This window comes from Callospermophilus lateralis, chromosome X (assembly GCF_048772815.1).
Source record: "Callospermophilus lateralis isolate mCalLat2 chromosome X, mCalLat2.hap1, whole genome shotgun sequence".
Taxonomy (NCBI): domain Eukaryota; kingdom Metazoa; phylum Chordata; class Mammalia; order Rodentia; family Sciuridae; genus Callospermophilus; species Callospermophilus lateralis.
The window spans coordinates 90053173-90076865 of record NC_135325.1 but is presented as its reverse complement, the minus strand read 5'-3'; the positions used below and the strand labels follow the sequence as shown (position 1 = coordinate 90076865).

The 23693-nt window shown below is 39.4% G+C and overlaps 1 protein-coding gene across 1 annotated transcript in view; it reads left to right on the top strand.

Moving 5' to 3' along the window:
- The first annotated feature begins 4866 nt into the window (after positions 1 to 4866).
- The window catches only part of Trpc5 (transient receptor potential cation channel subfamily C member 5), a 140039-nt gene continuing 121212 nt past the window's right edge, over positions 4867 to 23693 (top strand). Inside the window, exon 1 of the mRNA XM_077107057.1 lies at positions 4867 to 5244. Coding sequence (XP_076963172.1) covers positions 4867 to 5244 — 378 coding nt within the window. The remainder of the gene's footprint in view (positions 5245 to 23693) is intronic.

The following is a 23693-nucleotide window of genomic DNA, read 5'->3' as shown; positions in this document are numbered from 1 at the left end:
AGCAGGGAATGAGGCAAGTCACTTGACATCTACATGAATTTCATGTCAAGAGACAATATAGGGAACTGAATTTTTGTTTCATTCTCAATGCATAGTGTAAAGGTGGACATGGCTATTTAAAAGATATTTCCAAGGCTGAGCAGCAGGACTCTCCTTTCCCCACTATTCTTCTAGTCAGACATCTCTTTAATTCCAAGGTCACAACAACTTTCTTAATGATGAAATCATGTTAAGATATTAGTACTGTTGGACTGAGGGTGTGACTCAGTGGTAGACTGCTTGCCTTGCATGTGCAAGGCCCTAGGTTCAATCCCTGGAACCACACATAAAAAAGATATCACTAGCTGATAGCCATATGATTTATTATTCCTTCTACGGGTCATTTTGGAGATGTCATACATTAAAGCAAAAGAGTGACTCACTAATGGTACAATATCAGCCAAACATCTGGAGATATTTTTTCTTTCTACAGAAGGATTCAACGAAGCCTGTCATAACAGCCCACTAGAAATGAAATAGATCAGATTAATCCAAATGCAAGGGATGAAAAGTACAACTAGATTTTGAGTTGACTATATACCATCCAATTATACTTATTTCAAATCTTAAATTACCATGATTTCACTGTCGTCCCTCTTCACTACTTTAACTCATGTACATAGTGAGAATTTGACACATAGAATTCCATGAATGGTACTGCTTATTGAATTCATTATGGTAACTATCAGAGGCAGTAGTAGTATAGTGCTGCTCCAGTACCTGGCACAGTGCCTGGGGCATATTAACTATTCAAAATTATAATAATTATTTTTACATCTTTATTGCCCCAGCTCCTGGCATAATGCCTGGCATAAAATAGAGCACTGCTGAGTTGCTTCCCATTGTTCTCACTTTTCCATGGGATACATTTTTCTTCTATTTTCCCCAATGCTGTGCCTTACTAGTATAGTCTTACATCTTCCTGTAAGAATAGTGCTTAGCTCAGCACTATCAGTGACACCATCAGAATAGCCACTTAGCCTTTTCTTGTATGGCAAATGGGTAGAGAGTGTTTATGACCATTTTTTTTCAGATAGGAAAACTGAGGTTATGAGCTGTTACCTTGGAATTTTAGCTTACTGCTCACCCTTGTATCTTATTATAGCTCCCAAAATAGGGCCCTGCTCCACATCCCACCCCTCACCATTTCCCTACCAGGCTATCGTCAATCTCATCAGTTTTATTCTTACACTCTGTGGGGACTGGATTGCCCTCATATTTTCATATTTATTCCATCCTCCAGGGATTAGCTTAAGAACTACCACCTCCATGAAATCTCTGAGACTTGCAATCCTCATTGAATCTGGTGATCAAGCCTGTTCTGAAATCACAAAGCATCAAATCAGTACCATCTAATTTAGCACTCAACTGTGCCAACTTTCCTCAGTTAGATGGTTTTGCTCATTAAACATCCATTAATTGAGTATCTGTTGTGTAGCAGATCCTGTGTGAATGTTTGGGAATTCTCAAATCAAAGTATTCCTACCTTTATATTGAAGCAGACCAGGTTCCCCACCCAAAAGACCTTTGCAATAATTAAGCTTCTCTTCTTGTCAGAAAGATTTTTACAAAAAGTGTCAAAATAATGTCAGCAGGGTTTCTGCAGAGGGCATTGTGGTTTGAAGCTTCCTCTTTCTTGTAAGTACAAGGTTTGCAGACAAAAGGTATGATAGAGTTAGAATCTGCAATCAAGCTTGCTGGGCAAAAAGATATTATCTCTGTTTTCTTGGTAAAAAGTGGTAAAACCTCTGTATAGCCTAAGACTATGGGATAAAGAGTAATTTTTATGTACCCATCTACTGTCATGTAACCACACCACTGAAAATAAATCCAAAAGAATTTCCAGACTTGGGGTCCAGAGATTTTTAGCCATTCACAACTCTGGACTGCTGTAGCTTATAAACCTGCTTCCTGAAAATTCCTCAGGTATCCAGCCTCTACTGTCTTACATCAGTATGGCTAAAACATAGGGTGAAATGAAGAAAGATACAGGAATATCAATGGAAGGTTGCCTCATTCTTTCTTCATATAGATACCAAGTGTCTAGGGTGTGCCAGGCACTGGATGAGGTGCAGGTGCTAGAAAAATAGGACAGATGCAATTTTTGCACTTGAGTTTTAAAGTTAATTGGACAGGAGAGATAATTATCCAGCAAGACAAAGAAGTATGTAAAGAGAAATTATGGGAAGCATTCAAAAGGAAGGAAGAGGACAGAGTACAATGGAGAGAAGAATATGAAGGAACTATTTTAGATAGGGTGGTTAGTGAAGGTTGCTGTAAGGAAGTGGTATTTTGTTGAGGCCTGCAAGATGAAAAAAGCTGAAGAAGAGTGTCCCAGGCTGTGATCAAAGCTCTTGAGGTAGGAAAAAGTCTCAGCATATTGGAAGAAGATTTAAACCAGGCATGATGGCACAAATCTATAATCCCTGAAACTTGGTGGTGGGGGATTGAGGCAGTAGGAACACAAGTTTAAGGTCAGTCTCAGAAATTTAGCAAGACCCTGTCTCAAAATAAATTAATTAATTAAAAAGACTCAGTGGTAGTGCCACTTGGGTATCATGTGCAAGACCCTGGGTTAAATCCCCAGAATTTTTGTAAATAAATCCCACTTTTTGTAAAATAATCGTTCTCTTTTGGTTTACAACATAGAGAGCAGTCTACAATTAGTATTATGAAGAAGAAAAAAAATAAGAAGTTCCATAAGGCTAAAGAGTACTGGCTAAGGGTGAGAGAGTTGCTTAAGAAGACAATGGAGAGGTAAATGCTTTGGAGAGCCAATACCTTGCAGACCTTATAAGGAATATTCATTCATCACAAAGGCAAGAGAAAACTAACCAAGGAACAATGAAATGGGATTGTTGTTTTGTTTTTTTTTTTTCTTTCATGGATAATTTGGGGGTAAGATAGAAGGTAGACTTCAATGGGAGAAAATACAATCAGGATGATCAGTCAATTCCAAGGTCATAGCAATGGTACAGGTAAGAGATGATGAAAGCAGCTACCTGCTCTTTCCTGCCCCGTCCTGGCACCACATTGATTAGCATAGTGCTAGGCACACTGGGAGCTCTAAGTGATCAAGTAAACAAATGAAAGTTGAATTGAGTTTCTATTCAGGAGGTCACACAATCTCTTTTCCCTTTCCCCTTTTGGTTTACAACATAAAGAGCAGTCTACAATTAGTATTATTAAAGTCATTTGCTGTATAGTTGTCAATGCTTACTCTGAGTGCTGCTTTCCTTTAGTTACTACTGAGTTACTTGAAAGTAGTGAAAGAAAATACCAGTTCTTTCAAGAGAGCCAAACAGCACCCTGCTCTCCTGAGATCTGGATGCAAAGAGAAATTTGTCATTTAGCCCTCTTCAGGGCAAGAGGCGCCTCTCATCTACAAATGCTAACTTCCCAGAAGATCACAAGGACATGAATTACAAATTCCACTTGATATAATATATGCTTCTCCCTCTGCCAAAGCAAGGATATAATTACCTGAAAGAGTGAGGTAAATGTTTGTGGAAGCTCCATGTCTTCATTTTCTCTTACATCCAGGAGATGAGACAAGGGGATCTTTATCACATTTCCATTTCCTTTTGCTGGCAAAATAGTTCTATAATGAAAAACACTGAAATAGGACCATTCTAGTTCGGCCTCCGAGGAAGCCTGGAGGACTAAGAGATGGGAAGGAAAGGGGAGCCAATCACCTAATGGATCTGAGCCTCATGTTCTCCCCTGAGATCATCATTTCCATCTTACAGGGCTAGTACAAGGAGTCAATAAGGAATGTGAGTGAATTTGATCCTGTAAATTATAAGACAAGAGCTCTATCCTGTGATTCATTCTATGCAAATGAAGGCAAAAACTTTCTCTTTTTTTCTTGCCCTCCCAGATAAAGTTTAAACACATTGTAGGAGCTCAGTAAATAGGTTTTTACTTAAAAATCAATTTCATTAAGAATAATCTGGCTTTAGATCTGGTACAAATAAAACAGACCATTCACTTCTCAGAATTAAATCAAACAGATTCTCAGATCTGTTAGCGCATTGGTTTGGAATGGTAGAAGGAAAAAAATCATGGATGGGCAGAGGCAGTGCATGCTTATCTTTTGCAGATGGCTTTGGCTGATTGGAGTCAATATCCCTTCCCCAGTGAGCAGCAACAAGAAACAGGATTGCAGTTAGCACTAAAACAGCATTTCAATCTAGGATGTGCATCTGGGACAGTTGCAAATGTAATCTTGAAAATTAGTACAAACCCATAGACCAAGGGCTCAAAAGGAAACTGGCCAAAGATGAGCACCAACTTTCCATCATCAACCAGCAGTATTATTATGAGTATTTTCAGGCAGCAGAAAGGAAGGAAGGAAAGAAGGAAGAATTTGTACCATGTGTTGGAAGATTTACTCTGTGCCAGTTGCTTCGATAATGTACACCTCCTGTAACTCTCACAATAGCTTTACAAGTCAAGAATTATTCTCTCACATAGGACCTGGCACACAATAAGCAGTCACTAAATGATAACTGCCAGTAATATTATTAACATGAATAACCTTAGTAATAATAAGTGAAGCACAGAGGGTTTGAGTAACTTAGCCAAAGTCTCAGAGCTGACAAGTGATAGAACGGGTGTTTTCCTTCAGGTCTTCATAACCCTGAGCTTTTTCTGCTGTACCCCTTGGCAAGAGGGAAAGGATAGTGTCATTAAAACACTTTGGGATTTTTCCAACCCCTTAGCAAGGCTGCCCTCTGTAACTTGTCACCTGAGACCTTCAAATAACTAAGAATGTTTTTGGTCTTTCCCTCTCTCCTCACTCAGCTTTCTAAATTGCTATGAACCATGGCTCAGCTATACTACAAGAAGGTCAATTATTCACCATATAGAGACCGCATCCCCCTGCAAATTGTGAGGGCTGAGACGGAGCTCTCTGCCGAGGAGAAAGCCTTCCTCAATGCTGTGGAGAAGGGGGACTATGCCACTGTGAAGCAGGCACTACAAGAGGCCGAGATCTACTACAATGTCAACATCAACTGCATGGATCCTCTGGGCCGGAGTGCCCTGCTCATTGCTATTGAGAATGAGAACCTGGAGATCATGGAGCTACTGCTGAACCACAGCGTGTATGTGGGTGATGCATTACTCTATGCCATCCGCAAGGAAGTGGTGGGTGCTGTGGAGCTTCTGCTCAGCTACAGGAAGCCCAGTGGAGAGAAACAGGTAAGAGAACTCCCTAAACGCTGGGAAATGGCCAGAAACAGCAGCACACAGTTCAAAGCCTTGAAACTAGGGAAGGTTAGATAGTCGGGAGTTAGGAAGCCCTATCTCAGGAATCGCTTCAGTGATCTCAGGTGGTATTCTAGAGCTATGCTGAGTTATACTCACTTGCCTTTTCCTTTTTAATATTTGCCCATATACATTCAATACATAACAATTCAAAGTTGTGCTCTTCATTTCCAGAATATGCAAGCTCTTTCTACTTCTCCTACCCCTGCTTCTTTCTTCATTTCCTTACTCTATTCAATGGTTACACTGTAGAAAATAAGAGACCAAACACAGACCTGGCTTTCTCATTCCCACTGGCCTCTCTTCTGCAGATGAGAAAGGAAACTTTGAACTTGGATGCCACTGTAGAGATACAGATGGACCTAAGCCCTCCCATATTTTTCAAGTACCTGTTTATGTGACTGCATTCCACTCTTAGACGTTTGGGTTTTGCCTTGGTTATTATCATATGCTTCAAGGCACCTAGATTAGATATTCCATAGTCATCTTTGATACCTCCCTCTATCTTGCCTCCATATTTAATTCCTAAGCCCTATGCTTTCTTAATTCCCATACATATTTTCTTTCTCTCTAGCCCAGCTTCCACCACTATGACTCTATTTCCATCATCTCTCTCCTAGATGAGTGATTCTCAAAGTATAGTCCCTAGATGAGCAGCATCAACATTAACTGGGAGCTTATTTTAAAATGAAAAACCTTAACACTCCCCAGTTCAGTTCTAAAAATCACAAACTCTGGGGTTGGGTTCAGCAAGCTGTAACTTAATAAGCCCTCCAGGGAATTTTGATGCATGCTAAGGTTTGAGATCCACTGTCCTGGACTAACAAAAAATTTCTAGCTGGCCTCCCTGAATTTTCCCTTCTTTCAAGCCATCCTAAAAAAAAATGAGCTTGGTTTATTTGTATTGAAATATCATAATGATCCTATCATTCCTGTCCATCTTTCACCAAGTATAATATCTCCTTGAATTAGTCTACTTTCAGTTTCTGTGACAAAATACCTGAAGCTTTGTAATTTATAAAGAAAAGTATCGACAGGCACAGTGGCACACGCCTGTAATCCCAGGGACTCTATAGGCTGAGGCAGGAGGAATGCAGGTTCAAAGCCAGCCTCAGCAACTTAGTAAGGTCCTAAGCAACTTATGAGACCTTTTCTCAAAACACAAAATAAAAGGGACTGCGGATGTGGTTCAGTGATTAAGTGTCTCTGGATTCAATCCCTAGTACCAAAACAACAACAACAAAATGTATAACTCAGTTTTGGTGCCATCTATTCAGCTTCTGATGAGAGTCTCCTGGGCTGCATCACATTGTGGTAGGAAAAATGGAAAGGGAACCAACCACAGGCAAAAAGAGCAATATGAGAATATATAGTGGCCTCAGCTATGCTGAATTTTGCTTACTTGCCTTTTCCTTTATAAGAACATGTTCTTTTATAACTAACTCACTCTGCAGGACCAGCATTCATTCCTTTCCAAATCAATGCTCCCAATAACCTAATTATTTTGCACCCCTTAAAGGTTCTACTACCTCAACATCACCACACTGAGGACCAAACCTCCAGCAAAAGAAACCTTTGGCGACAAACTGCATCCATACCATAGCATTCCTTATTAGAAGAGAAACCAACCCATAAAGCCTAACACTCAGTACCCCTCATATAATAGTCTTTTTTAGTCTTGTCTTCCCCTAGTCCTTTGTAAACACCCCCCAAGTCAGACAAGTCTCTTCACTGTCTCTCTTCTTTAGGAGCATAGAATTGGGCATGTAGTAGGGACAAATAAAATACTGAATCATCAGAAATACAACACCTCAATACATTCCACAAAGTAGAGATAGTAGAAAACAAGACACTTGACTAAAGGTTTCTTGAGTAAAGGGTCTAGATGCCCTCCTTCCCCATCAGCATTTAACACAGTCCTGAGAAAGTAGGGACTTTGTCTCTATTGTTCACTGCTGCATTACATCACTAGAAAAGTGCCTGGAACATCACAGGCACCTGGTAAATATTTATTTAATGAATGAGTAATATGCAACCAGCACTATACTAAGCACCTTACATTACTTACCTCATTTAATCCTCTGAGAAACTTTATTAGGTAGACACTATTATATCATCACATTTTACTATTGAGAAAAATTGAATCCCAGGATAATCAGGTCAATTTTCTGATCACAGTTAATAAATGGAAGAGGCAGGATTCTAACCCAGGCAGCCTAGCTCCTGAACTGCCCTTTAACCACTACCAATACTGCTTCCCTGGCAATCTAAATAAATCTTAGTATTCCCAGTGTTAAGAATTATGAGACAGAACATATGAATGCAAGATGGATGAGCCCTCTGGAAAGAACAGGCCTGAAGGATCTGGATGAATAACAAAACAAAGAGGTGAATGTTTCCTACTCAATCCATTTCACCATCCCCATCAAAACTCATTTCTTTCTGTGTCCCCTTTTCCCAAATACATGTTAAGTGTTGAGTGGTTTAATGTGTTAATCTTGAAGACTTCTAGTGACCTTGCTCCAAAATGACCTTTTCTGTCCCCAACATCCTGCAACCCATTGGCTCTTCCCTTCACTAGATACCAATCTCATGCCATTTTCTACCACTGGTCAGCCTCACTTGTAGAAATGCCTAGTCTCTGTAACTAGATTGGTTCCTAAATGTGAGGCATAAATTTAGTGCCCAACTGTCTCCACTGCTTATCCCATAAGTATCTAAACAAGTGCCTACTAGATAATTGATGATATGTAAATATTTGCTGAGGGACATGAAGGAGTCCCTCATGAAGGATACATAAATATATTACCTAGAAATCACACGACTTGCTATTAAACAAGACCTCTTTGAGCTGGGCTCAGTAGTGCATGCCTGTAATTCCAGCAACTTGGGAGGCTGAGGCAGGAAGATCTTGAGTTCAAAGCCAGCCTCAGAAGATTAGAGAGACACTTAGCAACTCAGTGAGACCCTGTCTCTAAATGAAATATTTAAAAAGGCTGGGAATGTGGCTCAATGGTTAAACACCCATGGGTTCAATCCCTGGTGCCAAAAATAAATAAACTAACAAACAAACAAACAAGACCTTTTTGGCTTTCATATTCAATCCCATTTAGACTAGTAACTGTTTGAAGAAGAGAACATATGGAAATTTTGGGGTGGGGAACCTAGCAATGTTGACACTAGCTAAGTTTTTAAAATAGGCCAAGTTCTTGTTCAATGGGTCCACTTTCCCCATCATTCCTGAGTGCTCTAGCAAATGATGAAGTTTTGCCAGTCAGGATGAAAGTTACCAGGTATACTTACACTCAAGTGCAGTCTTTGCCTCTCCTGGGCAAAGACAGAACTTTAACTCAATAGGAATGAACCACTCAGGGTGGAAAGTCAGGCATATGGAACCTGGGTAAAGCTATTTAGGGCAAGCTCTCTTTTGCCAGGACCCTTTCAGACACAGTCAATATAAGACTTTCTTTGTCCATGCTCAGATATCATACTGCATGTACAAACTCAAAGCCATCAGGTCCATTCCCAAGTTTCTGCAGCAGCCTTCTCCTGCCCTTCTCCTGCCCTACTCCAACCCCTCCCAGCAGCCTGTGCTACATTTCATTTTCTTCCACTGCTCTGACAATCATTATGATAAGTCAGATGTCAGTAACTATAACAACAGACTGCCACAGTGCTGGAGCTCTGTCTTTCTGGGAGATAGATACACGGTTGTTTACCTGGGAGCAATCAGGGCTATGAGTCAACACAGGCCTCCTAAAGGACCTTGGATTCAGCTGGGTGGTCCACTCACAGGAAGGTACTCAAGTCTTCTACACATAATCTCCAAACCACTGTCCTGTTTCACAGAGGCTCTTCCCTATCTCTCCAGGACATTGGGTACAGCTGATCTCCCCTATTTTGGGGAAGATAAACCAATCCTCTCCTTGTCATTACTGGGCAAGAACTTGAGCCCCAGGTGAGTGGCAATACCTCCTCTGCTCTTTTTTCCCCCATCCCCCTTATGTTCCTCTGCCTCTCTAGCCTATCAAAACTACTCTCAGATGAAGATCACAGCCAGAGTATAAATGACTGACATGACTTTCAAGTATCAACACCATATGAAGACATGCATTTTTAATAGAGATCAAATATTAAAGTAAAAATGATGAGACTTTAGCAGGTAGAATTTTCTGCACCAGAGGGTGTGTGTGTGTGTGTGTGTGTGTGTGTGTGTGTGTGTTACTTTATGGTCCTCTAGTTGCTCCAGAAATCTGACGTTTTTGGCCCACTACCTAATCACCATGGTCTATTCCTCTAGGGGTAGATTTTGGCAACCTGGAGGATTTGTGATTTCTTGGGGTAAGTAGTCTCAGAATTCAAGGTCTATGGACAACAGGAGGTCTAATGCCAGCCTATTTCTTGTCAGCAAGGGAGACTATATGAGCATGCTCAAAACCAACTTAGAATCTATTAACATGCATATGAAAGTTGTAAAAATGCAGATTCCTGAGCTTCCTTGCATACCTACAGAATGAGAATCTGGGGTTTAGGCCTTAAATCAGCATTCAACAAGCTTATCTCTACCCATTTCTAAGTAAGAGGTTCATGCACCTCTCCGTATTTCCTACAGCTTTCATAACAAATATCCATAAAGTGAATGGCCTAAACAAAATGAATATATTATCTCTCAGTGCAGGGGGCCAGAAGTCTGAAATGAAGGTGTCAGTAGGGTTGGTTCCTTCTGGAGGGAGAATTAATTCCACACCTTTCTGCTAGCTTCTGGTGGTTGCCAGCAATACCTGGCATTCCTTAGCTTATAACTGCCATCACTGTAGTCTCTATCTCCATTGTCACAGAGTTCTCATCTGTGTCTTCTGTTTCTGCATCCAAATATTCCTCTCCATTCTCTCTCTTTCTCTCTCTCTCCCTCCCTTCCTCCATCCCTCTCCCCTCTCTCACACACACATACACACATAGTACTGTTTCTTATATCTCCTTGGCCCTTGAAGCACAAGAATAACTTGAAAATCCCTGGCCTAGAAGAGAAGAACAGATTCTCATTTAGAGTTTGTGCTGTTAGCCAGCTTATAACTAACAGGGTGACCTTGGACAACTCACAAGCTTTCTATAGCTCAATTTCATCTTCTGTAAAGTGAAGCTAATAATACCTAACCCTTACTGCCTGCTGTAAAGAAGAAATAAGATTAAGATATGTCAAAGTCTTTGGGAAAAAAAGTTTTTGAAAATGTTAGATAGAGGTCAATGACTACTATTCCTTCGGGCTTTGTTCCTTCAGTTTGACTTAGTCTGTCACATTGTGTGGAAAGACTATCCAGGAAGTGGAATTCATGACAAGGTGCTGCCAGTACAATGTGAGGGAGCAGTTAGATAGTGAGCTGGCCCAGTTCACAGATTATCTCCTTCTGCCTGACCTTGATGGCAATAGTCTCCCTTCTGCTACCAGGCAAGCTGCATGACTTCAAAGTCATCCTTACATTTTCACTGGAATCTAAGGAATTTAAGCAACAGGGAGGTAGAGATTCTGGCCTCTGCATCAACAGCCCACCCAAGTAATTTTCTTTCTTGGTCACTTGCGTCAATGCAGGCAGGCGGAAAGAGGCTAAGCCAACCTTCTCCCCATGGCCCGCCCCTCTGGGCTCTGCCATAATTACTCATTTGCCTGTGGCAGATGGCTCCAAATTAAAATTGGTCTCACAGATGAGCTACTGAGATTAAATCTCAACAACATTGATAAGTGTTTGTGTTGAGATTATAGAAAATCAGCAACAAGACACTGCATTTACTCCTGCTTCTATCTAGCTGTTAGTCTCATGGTGAGATTGCACAGTGTGGAGGGGGACATTAGGATCTGCAGAAAGTGACTGGAACACAGAAAGAAGACCTAAAGAGTCTAGTCTAGAAATCCTAAGCATTCAATATGTGAGGAGAGATTACAAAATTCCTCCTGCTATTTATAGGCAGCCTGCCGTGGAAGGGTTTAGGTTCAGCCTCCTATTAGATATGTTTCCTTGGACAACTCACTTAATCTCTCTAAATGTCAGTTTACTCTGTAACTAGAAATAATAATGAAGTCTACTTCATTGAGTCATAGTGAGAATTAAATGAAATAATGCATGTATATCAAACTAGAACAGTCCCTGTATGTGTTGATAACATTTACAACAAAGTGGAAAATAAATAAAACAGCTACAAGTTGTGTCTATCCAGAACAACGCACTGATGATAAGTGCTTTAGCCAGTGATTAATCCATTTTAGTTCTATTCGATTTTCCAAGTATTTTTCACTATTAATCGTATGCCTCACAACAAAATTAAAAGATAATGTTAGTGACCTCAAGAAATTCATATATTTTATTGAGAGAACAAACATGCACATGCTGTCTAGCCAGAACACCCCTCTAGGAGATAGTGATATTCATTCATCTCTTAGAAAAAAAATATGGTTGTTTAAACTTGATCTCAAGTACATAAAGGGAGCTTTCTGCACAACACTTTGCAGGGAAGAAACCATGAACTAACCTCAAAAGCAATTCACTATATAGAAACATATAAGTGCTTTTAGCCATGCTCCCCCTCCCTGCAAATATTTGCCCTTTAGCAAATATTTGTCAGGAGTTGACGATATTGGTCTTTGACCCTCTTCTCTTTTGTCTATCCTCTTCTCCAAATGACACTCCCTCCTCTTCTCTGACCTCATATATACATGTCTAATGTTTGGGTCCCATGTTTTACCAGTTGCATTGATATAAAAATTGTTATGCAAAAAATATTGCATACATTTAATGAGGATAGTTTGATGAATTTGGATACATGTATAAACCTATGCACCACAGAGTAATAAACAAATCCATCACCTCCAAGTTTTTAATGCCCCTTTGCTTTGTCTGTGTCCCATTTTTATTTCATTGCTCAGCAGTTCTCAAGGCTTCCATGCTACCATGCTTATCTAGGTATCCTCCTTCTTCCCCTACCACACTGCTTCTTAGGCTTTATTTGTCAGACCCCTTATCTTTTTCTCCCATAGATACTGGTGCTGCCCAAGCTTCTGTCACTTATATCTTTGTAGCACAATATCTCTCATGGTTCCACAATTTATTTTTCAATTTTCAGTTAGATATACCCATCTAGATGTACTTTAAATATTAAAAATTCATGATTTCTAACAGTAATAATGATAGCAAATACTAATGGAGCATTCACTATGTGCCAATCCCCATTCTAAGTACATAACTTGCATTATCTTATTGGACACAACCATCTTGTCATGCAGGATAATAATACCATTATCCATTTTTACAAGACATGAATAAGTTGAATTTTAAAAACTTGCAAAAGCTCATATGAGCTAGCAAGAGGACCTACTGAACCTGGGTGATGCACACCTATAATCTCAGAAGCTCAAGTGACTGAGGCAGGAGGATTGTGAGTTCAAAGCTGGCCTCAGCAACTTAATGAGACCTTGTCTTTAAATAAAAGGGGCTGGGATGCGGGGATGTGACTCAGTGGTAAAGCACTCCTGGATTCAGTCCCCAGTATCAATAAAAAAAAAAAGAGGGCCTGCAGGTATCCAAACTTATGAAGTATAGTAGCAGTCTGTGATCTGAATCCTTGTTCTAGCCTCATTTCATGCTCCTCACTCTCCTCATGAAGTGGATCCTCTCTCAGGTAGTGGCACCATTATCCTTTCAGTTGTCTAGATTTTAAACCAAGGAGTTGTCTTCCTCTCTACCCTGTCCTCAGTATCCCATACTCAGTTGGTTACCAAGTGCTTCTGCATAACTTTATTGAGGTGAGGCAGGAAAAATATAAACAATCAATGGCAATATAAATTCTGTTAGAGATAAGAGGAAAGTGGTGTCCATATGGGAGCATAGGTATCTGTTTCTGTCCCCGAAATTGCCTCTTATTTCCTATAGAGGAAATTTTAAACTACAGGCATAGGATCAATAGTTTGACAAAGATGGCTGGCTAACAGCCCCGCAAATTATGCTGAACTATCTCTAATAACTCTAGCCCCATACTTGATAGGATATTGAGGCCAACAGGCAAGATAGAATAAGGAACGGAGTTTCTTCTCCTATCACCAAGAAGTTTCTAGAGTCATAAGGAAAGCCACCATAGCAAAGGTCATCCTGGGTTCAGGGACCTGCTGATAAGCCCAGACATTTTGTTGCCTCTGGCAACAATCCACAAACTCTTCTCTGTTCTAAGACAAAAGTAGAGCAGAGAGAACATCACATGATTAGAAGGAGTTTGACCGAAGAAAGGTTTCCTGTTTCACCTCACTCTCAGAAGATTGTTGTTGCCTATCTATTAATGAAGGAGAGCTATAAGCCTGATAAGAAAAAAGTACTGAAAGAACCTTCCAAAGAGCCAAATCAGAGAACAAAGACGAAGCCTGTCCCAGCGACAGTTCACCTCTGAGACTACCACTTTTCTCTCTCTCTCCCCACGGGAAAGAGAGGTGATGACCTATAACAATCACTTCTGAAGCTCAAGAACAAAATTTCTAAATCCCCCTCTGCTCTTCCATGACAGCTCATGGTGATCTGCTGTTTTCAGCCACCTTCAGCTTCATTATCTACAGTGGATAGAACTTTGGAGCTAAAAATGACTCACAGAGATGCTCCAATCCATCCCCTTCTCATTAAATAGGTTTTCACTCAAACCACTGGGCAGATATTACCTCTCCGCCTCCCAGTGTACTTGCACAGGAAAGGGCTTCAGTCCCCACCAAGAAAGCCAGTACTTAGAATAATCTGGGCTTTGTCCATCCAAGCAAAATGAGGATGTGTCACATCAAAGCAAACATGTTTTTTCCTTCCACTCTCTAATTTCTTAACTCTAGATATGAGATGTGAAGTTATTCAAGTATCAGAGTCCTATATTGCCAGTACCCTTATGCACATTCACTTGCTTACTTTGGAGTTTTTTTATATAAAAGCATGTTAATTGTAAGAATTAATACAATATAAAAGCACATAAAGGAGAACATCTCCTGTTTCCCACTCTCAAAATTAACTTCTCAAAATTAACTTTGTTCACTACAAACATTTTATGTGAGTCCTCCTAGATATTTTATGAATATTCAGACAAATACACATAAGACTTTTCTTTATAACAAATGTTCTGCAATGTATTATTTTCCTCTGAAAATACATTATGGCTATCTTTCCCCATGGGGACGTTTATCTATATTGTTTTTAACGGCAATATTGTATCATACAAATATGTCATAATTATTTAACCAGTGCTGTATTAAATTAGCATTCCAGTGGTTTCAAGGTTGATTGTTTTGTTGTTCTTTTCCTTTTATAAACAGCACCATAACAAAAATCCCTGTATACATGTCTTTCAACACCTGTGTAATTGTTATTTGTAAATCCCTGGTAATGGAATTAGAGAATCATAGGGTATATACATTTTTTAAATTGGATCTAAATTACTAAATTGATCTCCAACTAGCATTATGTTAGAGTGCCTCTTTCTCATATCTTTTTTTATCTTTATTTTATTTATTTATTTATTTTTATGTGGTTTTGAGGCTCAAACCCAATGCCTTGCATGTGCTAGGCAAGCACTCTACTGCTGAGCCACAACCCCAGGCTCTGTTTCTCACATCTTTGCAATCATAGTTTGAAAAAATATTTTTAAAATCTTTGTCAATCTGACAGGCAAAAAACTGCTCTCATTATTGTTTTACATTTGAATTTTTATTATAAGCACTATTTAAATCTTTTAATATGGTAAGCCATGTGTTATTCTTCTGTGAGAAACTGCTCATATTTTTAATCCATTTTTCTACTAGAGTCTTCGTATTTTCTTACTTATTTGTCTAAACTCTTTATATATTAAACTTACTAACAATTTATTCATTTTTTAATTGTTCACTCTGATTTATTAAAGAACAGTGCTTTAACTCAGTTTTACAGCAAATTTAGAGCAAAGAACAAAGTTTATTGGATTCCAGGTCCTTTAACTTTTCTGCATACAAATACAAGACTGTTAAATAATGCTTAAAATATCTTAGTGTCTTTCTAGTATAAGAGTATTAACACACAACAGTGCTTTATTTTTATGTTTCCATTTTAGTGCTCAAGTATTGATACAAAGGAAAGAATGGTTATACTGCTGTTATATAGCTATGGTTTAAGTTGGAAATACAGAATAGGACAAGACAAGCCCACACCTCAAGCCCAAGGGAAGTAGAAAGGAGACAGAAACAGGAAGAGGGGTTGTCTTTAGCATAGGAATGCATTCTAACAACAAGACCATGGCAAAAATCCATTTCATCTATTGTTTTTCTTTTACTTCATTGGCAACAGAATCACTACTTCAGAAAATAAAAGATACCAAGGGTCAAATTGTACAGGACAACATTTTGTACAGGAAAACAAATTGTACAAAATTGAGAAAATGTGTTAGAAGTCTATAATGTCTAGTCTAACTCTCCAAATTGTCTGCATTGACTAGATAAAGAGGATAATTTCCAAAATTCTATTTCATATGGTGCCATACAGACATAATTATCAAGATTAAGAATGTATTTGGGTTGGGCACAGTGGCACATGTCTGTAATCCCAGCAACTCAGGAGGCTGAGGCAAGAGGATCGCAAATTCAAAGCCAGCCTCAGCAATTTAGTGAGGACCTGAGCAACTTAGCAAGACCTTATTTCAGAATAAAAATTAAAAGGGCTGAGAATGTGGTTAAGCACACTGGGTTCAATCCCCAGTACCAAAAAAAAATGTATTTGGGACCCTGAGACAGTACACCAATGCCAGTGGCAAAATGGATGATCGGGTAGCCCTGTCTAACCAGAAAGATTATTACAGCCATAATATCTTCTCCTCCAACAGTCAATAACCTTAACAATTTCAAGGAGAGGAAGTCTTTTCTAGACTAATGCTACCAACAACCTCAATTGTCTATTGCTCAGGAAGTTTGCAAAAAGGATAAATCAAGCTCCCTATGTTCTAGGTGTGTGAAGAACAATTATATATTCATGATATCTGGAAAGGGCCAGGAGATGCCCTGGACAAAACCCTTTAGGCCTTGAATCATCCCAGACAACCCTAGAATATGGCGTTTCTCACCACCCCTATCACCTCAATGTAGCCAAAACCACCATTACCTCTTACTTAGGCAATTATAGTAATCTCCTACCTGTTCTCACTCTTGGCCCTATGTAATCTAGTCTTTTCCCAGCAGCCTGAATCACCCTTTAAAACATAAGCCAGACATTGCAATTCTTCCCAAACACCTGCAAAGGTCCTTCCAATGCCTACAGGACCTGCCCCCTGGTGTCTCCCTGCTGTAATCTATATCTCTCCCTTGCTCAATCTGTTCCACCCATACTCACCTTTTAGAGGAATTTTTAGCCCCAGTGCCTTTGCCTGCCATGTTCATCACCCAAGTAGCTTCATAGCTAGCTCTCTCCTGTCCTTTAGATGCATACTCGTTGGTCCCTTATCAGGCAGGCCTTCCCAGATCTTCCTTTTTTAAAAAGGCACCTCCACTGTTCCCTATCCCCTTGCTGTGCTTCAGGATTCTTCATAGCATTATCACCACCTGGTGTGTGTGTGTGTGTGTGTGTGTGTGTGTGTGTGTGTGTGTGTGTGTGTTGCCTCTCTCAAGAAGCTATTTGACTTACTTTGTTGACTTTTGAATATCTAGTGCCTACATCAGTTTTCTGAAGGTGGCAGGTATCCCATACATACTTTTTAAATGAATGAATAAGTGAAATTAATAGAATGTCAGATTTGGAAAGATTTGTTAAGTTCGTCTCCTCCCCATTTTATTGATGTGAAAAAATAATGTGCAGACAAGGAAAGTGATTTTTTTCAAGCTCAATGGGGTGACTTTAATAGCAGAGAAAAGATGCACAACTTCTGATTTTCAACTATTACTTAACACTACATTAACATTAGATTCTTTAGTGTCTTTGAAGCCACTCAGAATGAATTCTATGACATTCTTTGATCACTCATTCTAGAGTCTAGCACCATAAATTTTCTTCCATGCATCTAACTTAAATCCTTCATGTTCATTTCAGCTCTGAGTAGAAAAGAAAGACACTCTAAAGACACAAAAAACTTCCTTCAATCCAATAGCCGTTATTTTAAGGAACTGATAATTGCTCCAAATAAAACCCAAGGCAAGATTTCTGATCTCCATGGTGTCCTAAAAGAAAAGTCTTTCACCACATGGCAGGGATCTAGAGACACATGGTTGGAAGGCCATGTATGAAACTGAGGTGATAATATCTTTGCCACAAGTTCAATCTGGGCAGAGAAACATTAAAAATGTCCTCTAAAAACAAGATGTATTTGTATCTAAAGAATAAATACAGTTAGTTTGTAGCCAACAGCTCCTGGCATTGGAATATAAACATTTATTCATCATACAGATGTGATTATAATTTACAGCTTGTGCTAACCAACTAGCTTTCCTCTGAGACTACTAAGGGAGTATATAGTGGTGAGCCCTGGCTTGACCTTCATGTCATTTTTCTTCCTTCCTTATTGGGAGCCTAATTTTTTCTTCTAGCATTAAAGTCCCCTTGTTATTTGAACCAGAGACTGCCATGATTTTTAATTAGCATGTATCCATTTGTAAACCCAGAAATGGGAAAAGGTGGGCTTGCATATTCTGCTGCCAGTGCTAAGCTCTTCTGGGTAATTGCTTGTCTGATCAGAATAAAAAGTGTTCTTTGGATCCTGCGCCTTAATTGGGTGAAAATAACAGATCTTATTTGGAGAAGCTATTCAAATAAGCTAAACTAATCTTTACTGGAAATCATTTTTTTTGGTCATTCCTATTAGTTTTTCATTTAAAGTACCCATGAGGAAGCCTGAATTACTAAAGTCAACTAAATGATTAAACTAGTATGATTATTTCCATTCCCCCAGGGTCCCCTCCCTATTTTTTTTTTTTTTTTTTTGTACAAGGATTGATCCCAGGTGCATTCAACCACGGAGCCACATCTCCAATCCTTTCTTGTATTTTTTATTTAGAGACAGTGTCTCACTGAGTTGCTTAGGATCTCTCTAAGTTGCTGAGGCTGGCTTTGAACTCACAATCCTCTTGCCTCAGCCTCCCAAGCTGCTGGGATTACAGGTATGTGCCACTGTGCCCAGCTTCATCCCATTTTATCATCAAGATTGGAGAACACAACCCAGCAGCCTGACAGAAAACTGTGAGTTAGAACTTTGAATCCTGAGGTCCTTTCTTTCAACCATGCTACAGCGCTGAGCCCAGCATCCAGCAGGATAAGTAGATGAGTACAGAGTTACCCTGTGCTTACAAGAAATGAACTACAAGCTAGGAAAGCATTATTATGGACTAGACTAAGTGGCTTTATTAGAGAAAACCAGGATTGCAAAGTATTTAAAAGTTGGCACTAGGGCCCTTCCTGCCAAAGGTAAACATAACATTGATAAAAATAATGATTATACTGCATCTACTACTTAGCCTAGCTGTCATCTCCTTCTCCATCCCTCTCTCCTTACCCTCCTTTTTGGCCTCTTTAAGAATCTGATCTCTGATGGTGGGTTGTAGCTCAGCAGTAGAGTGCTCGCCTAGCACATACGAGGCCCTAGGCTTGATCCTCAGCACCACATAAAAATAAAGAAATAAAATAAAGGTATTATGTTCAAATACAACTAAAAAAAGTAAATATTTTTTAAAATATTTTTTAGTGTTGATGGACCTTTATTTTATTCGTTTATTTATATGTGGTGCTGAGAATTGAACCCAGTGCCTCACACATGTGAGGGAAGCACTCTACCACTAAGCCACAACCCCAGCCCTAAATTTCTTTTTTAAAGAATTTGACCTCTCACTTTCCTAACACAAACTAGAGAACCCTGAACTTTACCTCTAAGCATGTGGCCAGATACTTCCAGAGTAATCAGAGGCATCCACCCCACACTGGCCAAGGGCAGCCTTTCTTTTTAAACTAGGAGCACCACTTGATTTTCCAGGGCAATGACCTCCAGTGAGGCTACATGACTCTTGATCTAGGCTACTACACACCAGCATTCTTGAGAAGGTACAGCTCCTAGACAAGACAAAGAGCTATTTGCTGGTTGCCAAACCATTACTGTGCTGCTGCTACCCTAAATATGGCTCAGGAGGCTAAAACAGGAGGATGGTGAGTTCAAAGCAAGCTTCAACAAAAGCAAGTAATTAAGCAACTCAGTAAGACCCTGTCTCTAAATAAAATACAAAATAGGGCTGGGGGTGTAGTTCAGTGGTTGAGTACCCCTGAGTTCAATCCCCAGTACCCCCCTAAAAAAAGATGGAATCAATAAAGAAGAAGCAATATGTCCTTACTGCTAGATATATACTGCATCACTACTCAGGAAAGCATTTTTTTAAAAAACTAGGGATAGAATCCAAGCTCTGTGGAGCTTTACCACCAAGCTCCATCCTTGTCCTTTTCATATTTTTATTTTGTGACAGAGTCTCGTTAAGTTGCCAATACTGGCCTTGAACTTGTAATTCTCCTGCATCAGCCTCCCAAGTCACTGGAATTACAGGCCTACACCACCATACCCAGCAGGAAAGCATTCTTGATAAAGAATTGCATACTAGGGGAAACAATCGGGGGCTGTTGAATAGTGTATGATGAAGAAGAAGGAAATGTAGCCACCCGATTTCAACATGATAATCACACCACAGGAGAGAAATGGAATGGCATATCATCACAGGACATATTTGGGCAAAGGTAGAATAGCTAGTAGGCAGGGGTATTATTAAGAGAGTTAAACATTTGAGACTGAACTACATCATCATCAAGGCCTCTTCTAATCCTGTGATTTTGTAATGTGTATATCAACTGTGATACATGATATGATGAACAAAGTCTAGAAGTGGAGTTCTCCAGATGACTCCATCCTTCAGCTGTTGGGTAGCTGGAGACAATTTACTCAAACTTTCTTTAGCTTAATCTTTTACCAGTGAAAAGTAAAGGAATAACACTAAGAAATTTCAAAGGGATGTCGGGAGGAAATGAGCAATGTTTTGAAATTATTCTAACAGTACTTGATAAACCCACATTAATTTGTATTTTTGCCTGAGACTCAATTGGCTTACTAGAGAGGCAAGAATACAAAGTTCCAGTTTAAAAAAAAAAAAAAAAACGGGTATTCACTACAAGTTCATAGGCATTGATGTCAATGACACATTTCTTGCCATAAAACCTCTAGAATTCTGGAGGCTATCTGTTCATCTATAGTCTACTTAATCATAGAATCATTAGAATTAAATAAAACATAGTGACAATCTGGACCATTCTTCTATCACTACAATCACTTCAAGGTGTATTATTAGCCCCTAGCCTCTGAAACAGTTAAACATCTCCATGGTAATTTTTTGGAACTGAACCTTGGCAGAGTATAAAAGAAATCCCAAAGTAATTCCCTGCTAGTGTCAGTTGCCCATAATTCTCAAATGTATGCCTGGGGCCCCCAGGGAGTCTCAAATTTATGAATGTGACCATAGTTGAAGCTAAAGTTCCTCCGTATACACCTGATCACATTTGCTGCCCTTTTCTGACAATAGGCAAGAAATCCCTGTGTCTCTGGAGCCCTCTAAGTGCTAGGTGCTATCTTTCCCCACTTGTAACTTTTCATTTACCTTCAAGACTTTTATCCCCTATTAATTAAAAAAATAAAGAGAAAACCCAAGTAGTAATAAATATAATTTTGAACCCCAATCCCATTTAAGGCCTCCTTGGAGTCAGCCCTGGCTTGTTTTGTGCTCCTGAAAATTTGCTACAAAGTGAAAGTTTGCATTAAAACTATGAGGTGTCTGGCTATATGTGTCTTTCAGATAGACATGGCAAGTGATTGAAAGGTCATCATTACATTTAAAATGTTTTGCCATTCCAAGTTGCAAATTTGGAGTGTGTTTGACTTCAGGGAAATAGGGAGATGGTAGCTGATATTTTCCTAATTTGGTAGTAATCATCCTTTAGATTACCTTTCTCTGGGAAGACAGCAGCCCACATTCCTTGCCTGGAAGGATACATGGAGAAAGTGAGGCAGGAGACAGTAGCAGTAGGGTCAGAAGCCCAAAGTAGCTCTCCTTTCCCCATCCCTAACCAGAGACAACCAACTTCCTGCTCTTTTCCTTTAACATTTAGTCTGTTCTGACCAGAACAAAAGGCATTCTGTTTGAGACATACTGTTGACAATGTAGCTGCCAGCTCAAAAACTTTGTGAGGAAAAGTGATGTCACAGAAAAAGAGAGATTATAGGGGAAGAAAGTTCTTGACTTCTTCCCTCCCAGAAGGTGATAAAGGAAAAATATATGGGTAAAATCAATACATTATAAGAATATTAGAAGACCTTTGTCAAAAAAAATGTGTTTAGAGGGGCTGGGGTAATGGCTCAGTGGTAGGGCACTTGCCTAGCACATGTGAGGCACTGGGTTTGATTCTCAGCACCACATTAAAAATAAATAATTAAATAAATAAAGACATTGTGTCCATCAACAATTTTTTTAATGTGTTTAGAAACAACTTGTTTCCAATTGAATGATGTCAACATGACAGGCCTGGGTTCAATCACAAAATGACTTAAGTTACTTTTCTTGCCAATCAAAAGTTACATGTTTTTAAAATGACTTCTGTTTTATTAGTGATCAGTAATTTAACCATGACCATTATGTACTGAAAATCAAATATATTTTTTGGTGCTGTCCATGGCCACCAATCAGAGACTTTTTCTTATTTTAATGTTTTAAATATTTTTTTTTAGTTGTAGATGGACACAATACCTTTATTTTATTTATTTTTATGTGGTGCTGAGGATGAAACCCAGTGCCTCACACATGCTAGATGTGTACTCCACCACTGAGCCATAACCCCAGTCCCCCAATCAGAGACTTTCGAATCCCATTTTTCTGCTAAAGTGGAAGAAGTATTATTGATATGTGTTCCACTAAGATGTCTGTGCTAAGTGAATGTGGCTAGCATCTTGGCATTGTCAGGCTTCTTTTCTCAAAGGCTTCCCAACCCTAGGCAACTTCTGGTGCAGAGTGAGGGGCCCTGGTTGCATGGCTGTTTCTGAAAGAAGCCACTCAGAAATTTCAGATGAGGAATTCAGTCAGAAAGATCCTAAATAAAAACTGCTCCAGAGTGCCTCCAGTAGTACCAAACACTAAACACTTCTTGTCTGCTATTAGTAAAAGTCATTATAGGTTTGTCTTACATTTGTCTAGAATATCCATAACTCATGGACTTTCCATTATGATGATTCAAGGATGCTAACTACGGTGCTGCCATGAGATGTATGCCCACTGCCTCCTTTTTAGTGTGGTTGAGAATAACTGCAACTATACCATTGAATGACAATCTTCATAATGACCTGCCCAGTTCCCTGCCACTATAGCCCTTCAGTCCTCCAGAACCCCCACACCTCCAGAAGAAGGCAATTCCTAGGAAGTAACTCTTCCATTTATTCCTGTGAGATAACAGTCCAGATCTGGGACTAAACCCATTCCTAGATATGATGATAGCTCAGCAGTTTGGCATCAAGTAGGACAAATTTTGGTTCCTTCTAAATCTTGTATTTTGATAGCTATGTTTGAGCTCTTGCCTTATTCTTAAAAATATTTTTAGTTGTAAATGGACACAATACCTTTATTTTATTTATTTTTATGTGGTACTGAGGATTGAACCCAGTGCCTTACATGTGCTAAGCAAGCACTTTACCACTGATCTACAACCCCAGCCCTGAGCCCTTGCCTTATTGTCATGTGACCAAACCTCTCTTTTATATTCTACTTCAGAGATTCAAATTACTGCAGGTAATTTGGCCCCCCATGGGGACATTTGGTACTATGGTTTAAATGGGTCCCCCATATTTCATGTGTTGGAAAATTGATCCCCAATGCTAATCATATTTGAGAGGCAGGACTTTGGGGGAGATGATTGAGTCATGAAGGGATATTAATCCATGCATGGATTAATGGATTAAGGGGTTACTGTAGGAGTGACTTCCTCACTCTGTTAACCTCCACCATATCATAATGCAGCAAGAAGGCCCTAATCACATGCTGAGCAGATGTCGGCATAATTCTTGGACTTTTCAATCTCTAGATCTATGAATTAAATATTTGTTTTCTATTCATTATGAATAGTCAGTGGTATTCAGTTTTAGCAACTATAAATGGATAAAGACAGAAAATTGGTACTGAGAAGTGAGGCTGTTGCTAATAATGAATACTTGAAAATATGGACTTGGTTCTGGAACTGGGTAATAGGCAGAGGCTGGAAGAATTTAGAGGGACTGGCTAGAAAAATTCTGTATTTCCATAAACAGAGCATTAAGAATGCTGATAGGAATATGGATACTAAAGGCCATTCTGATGA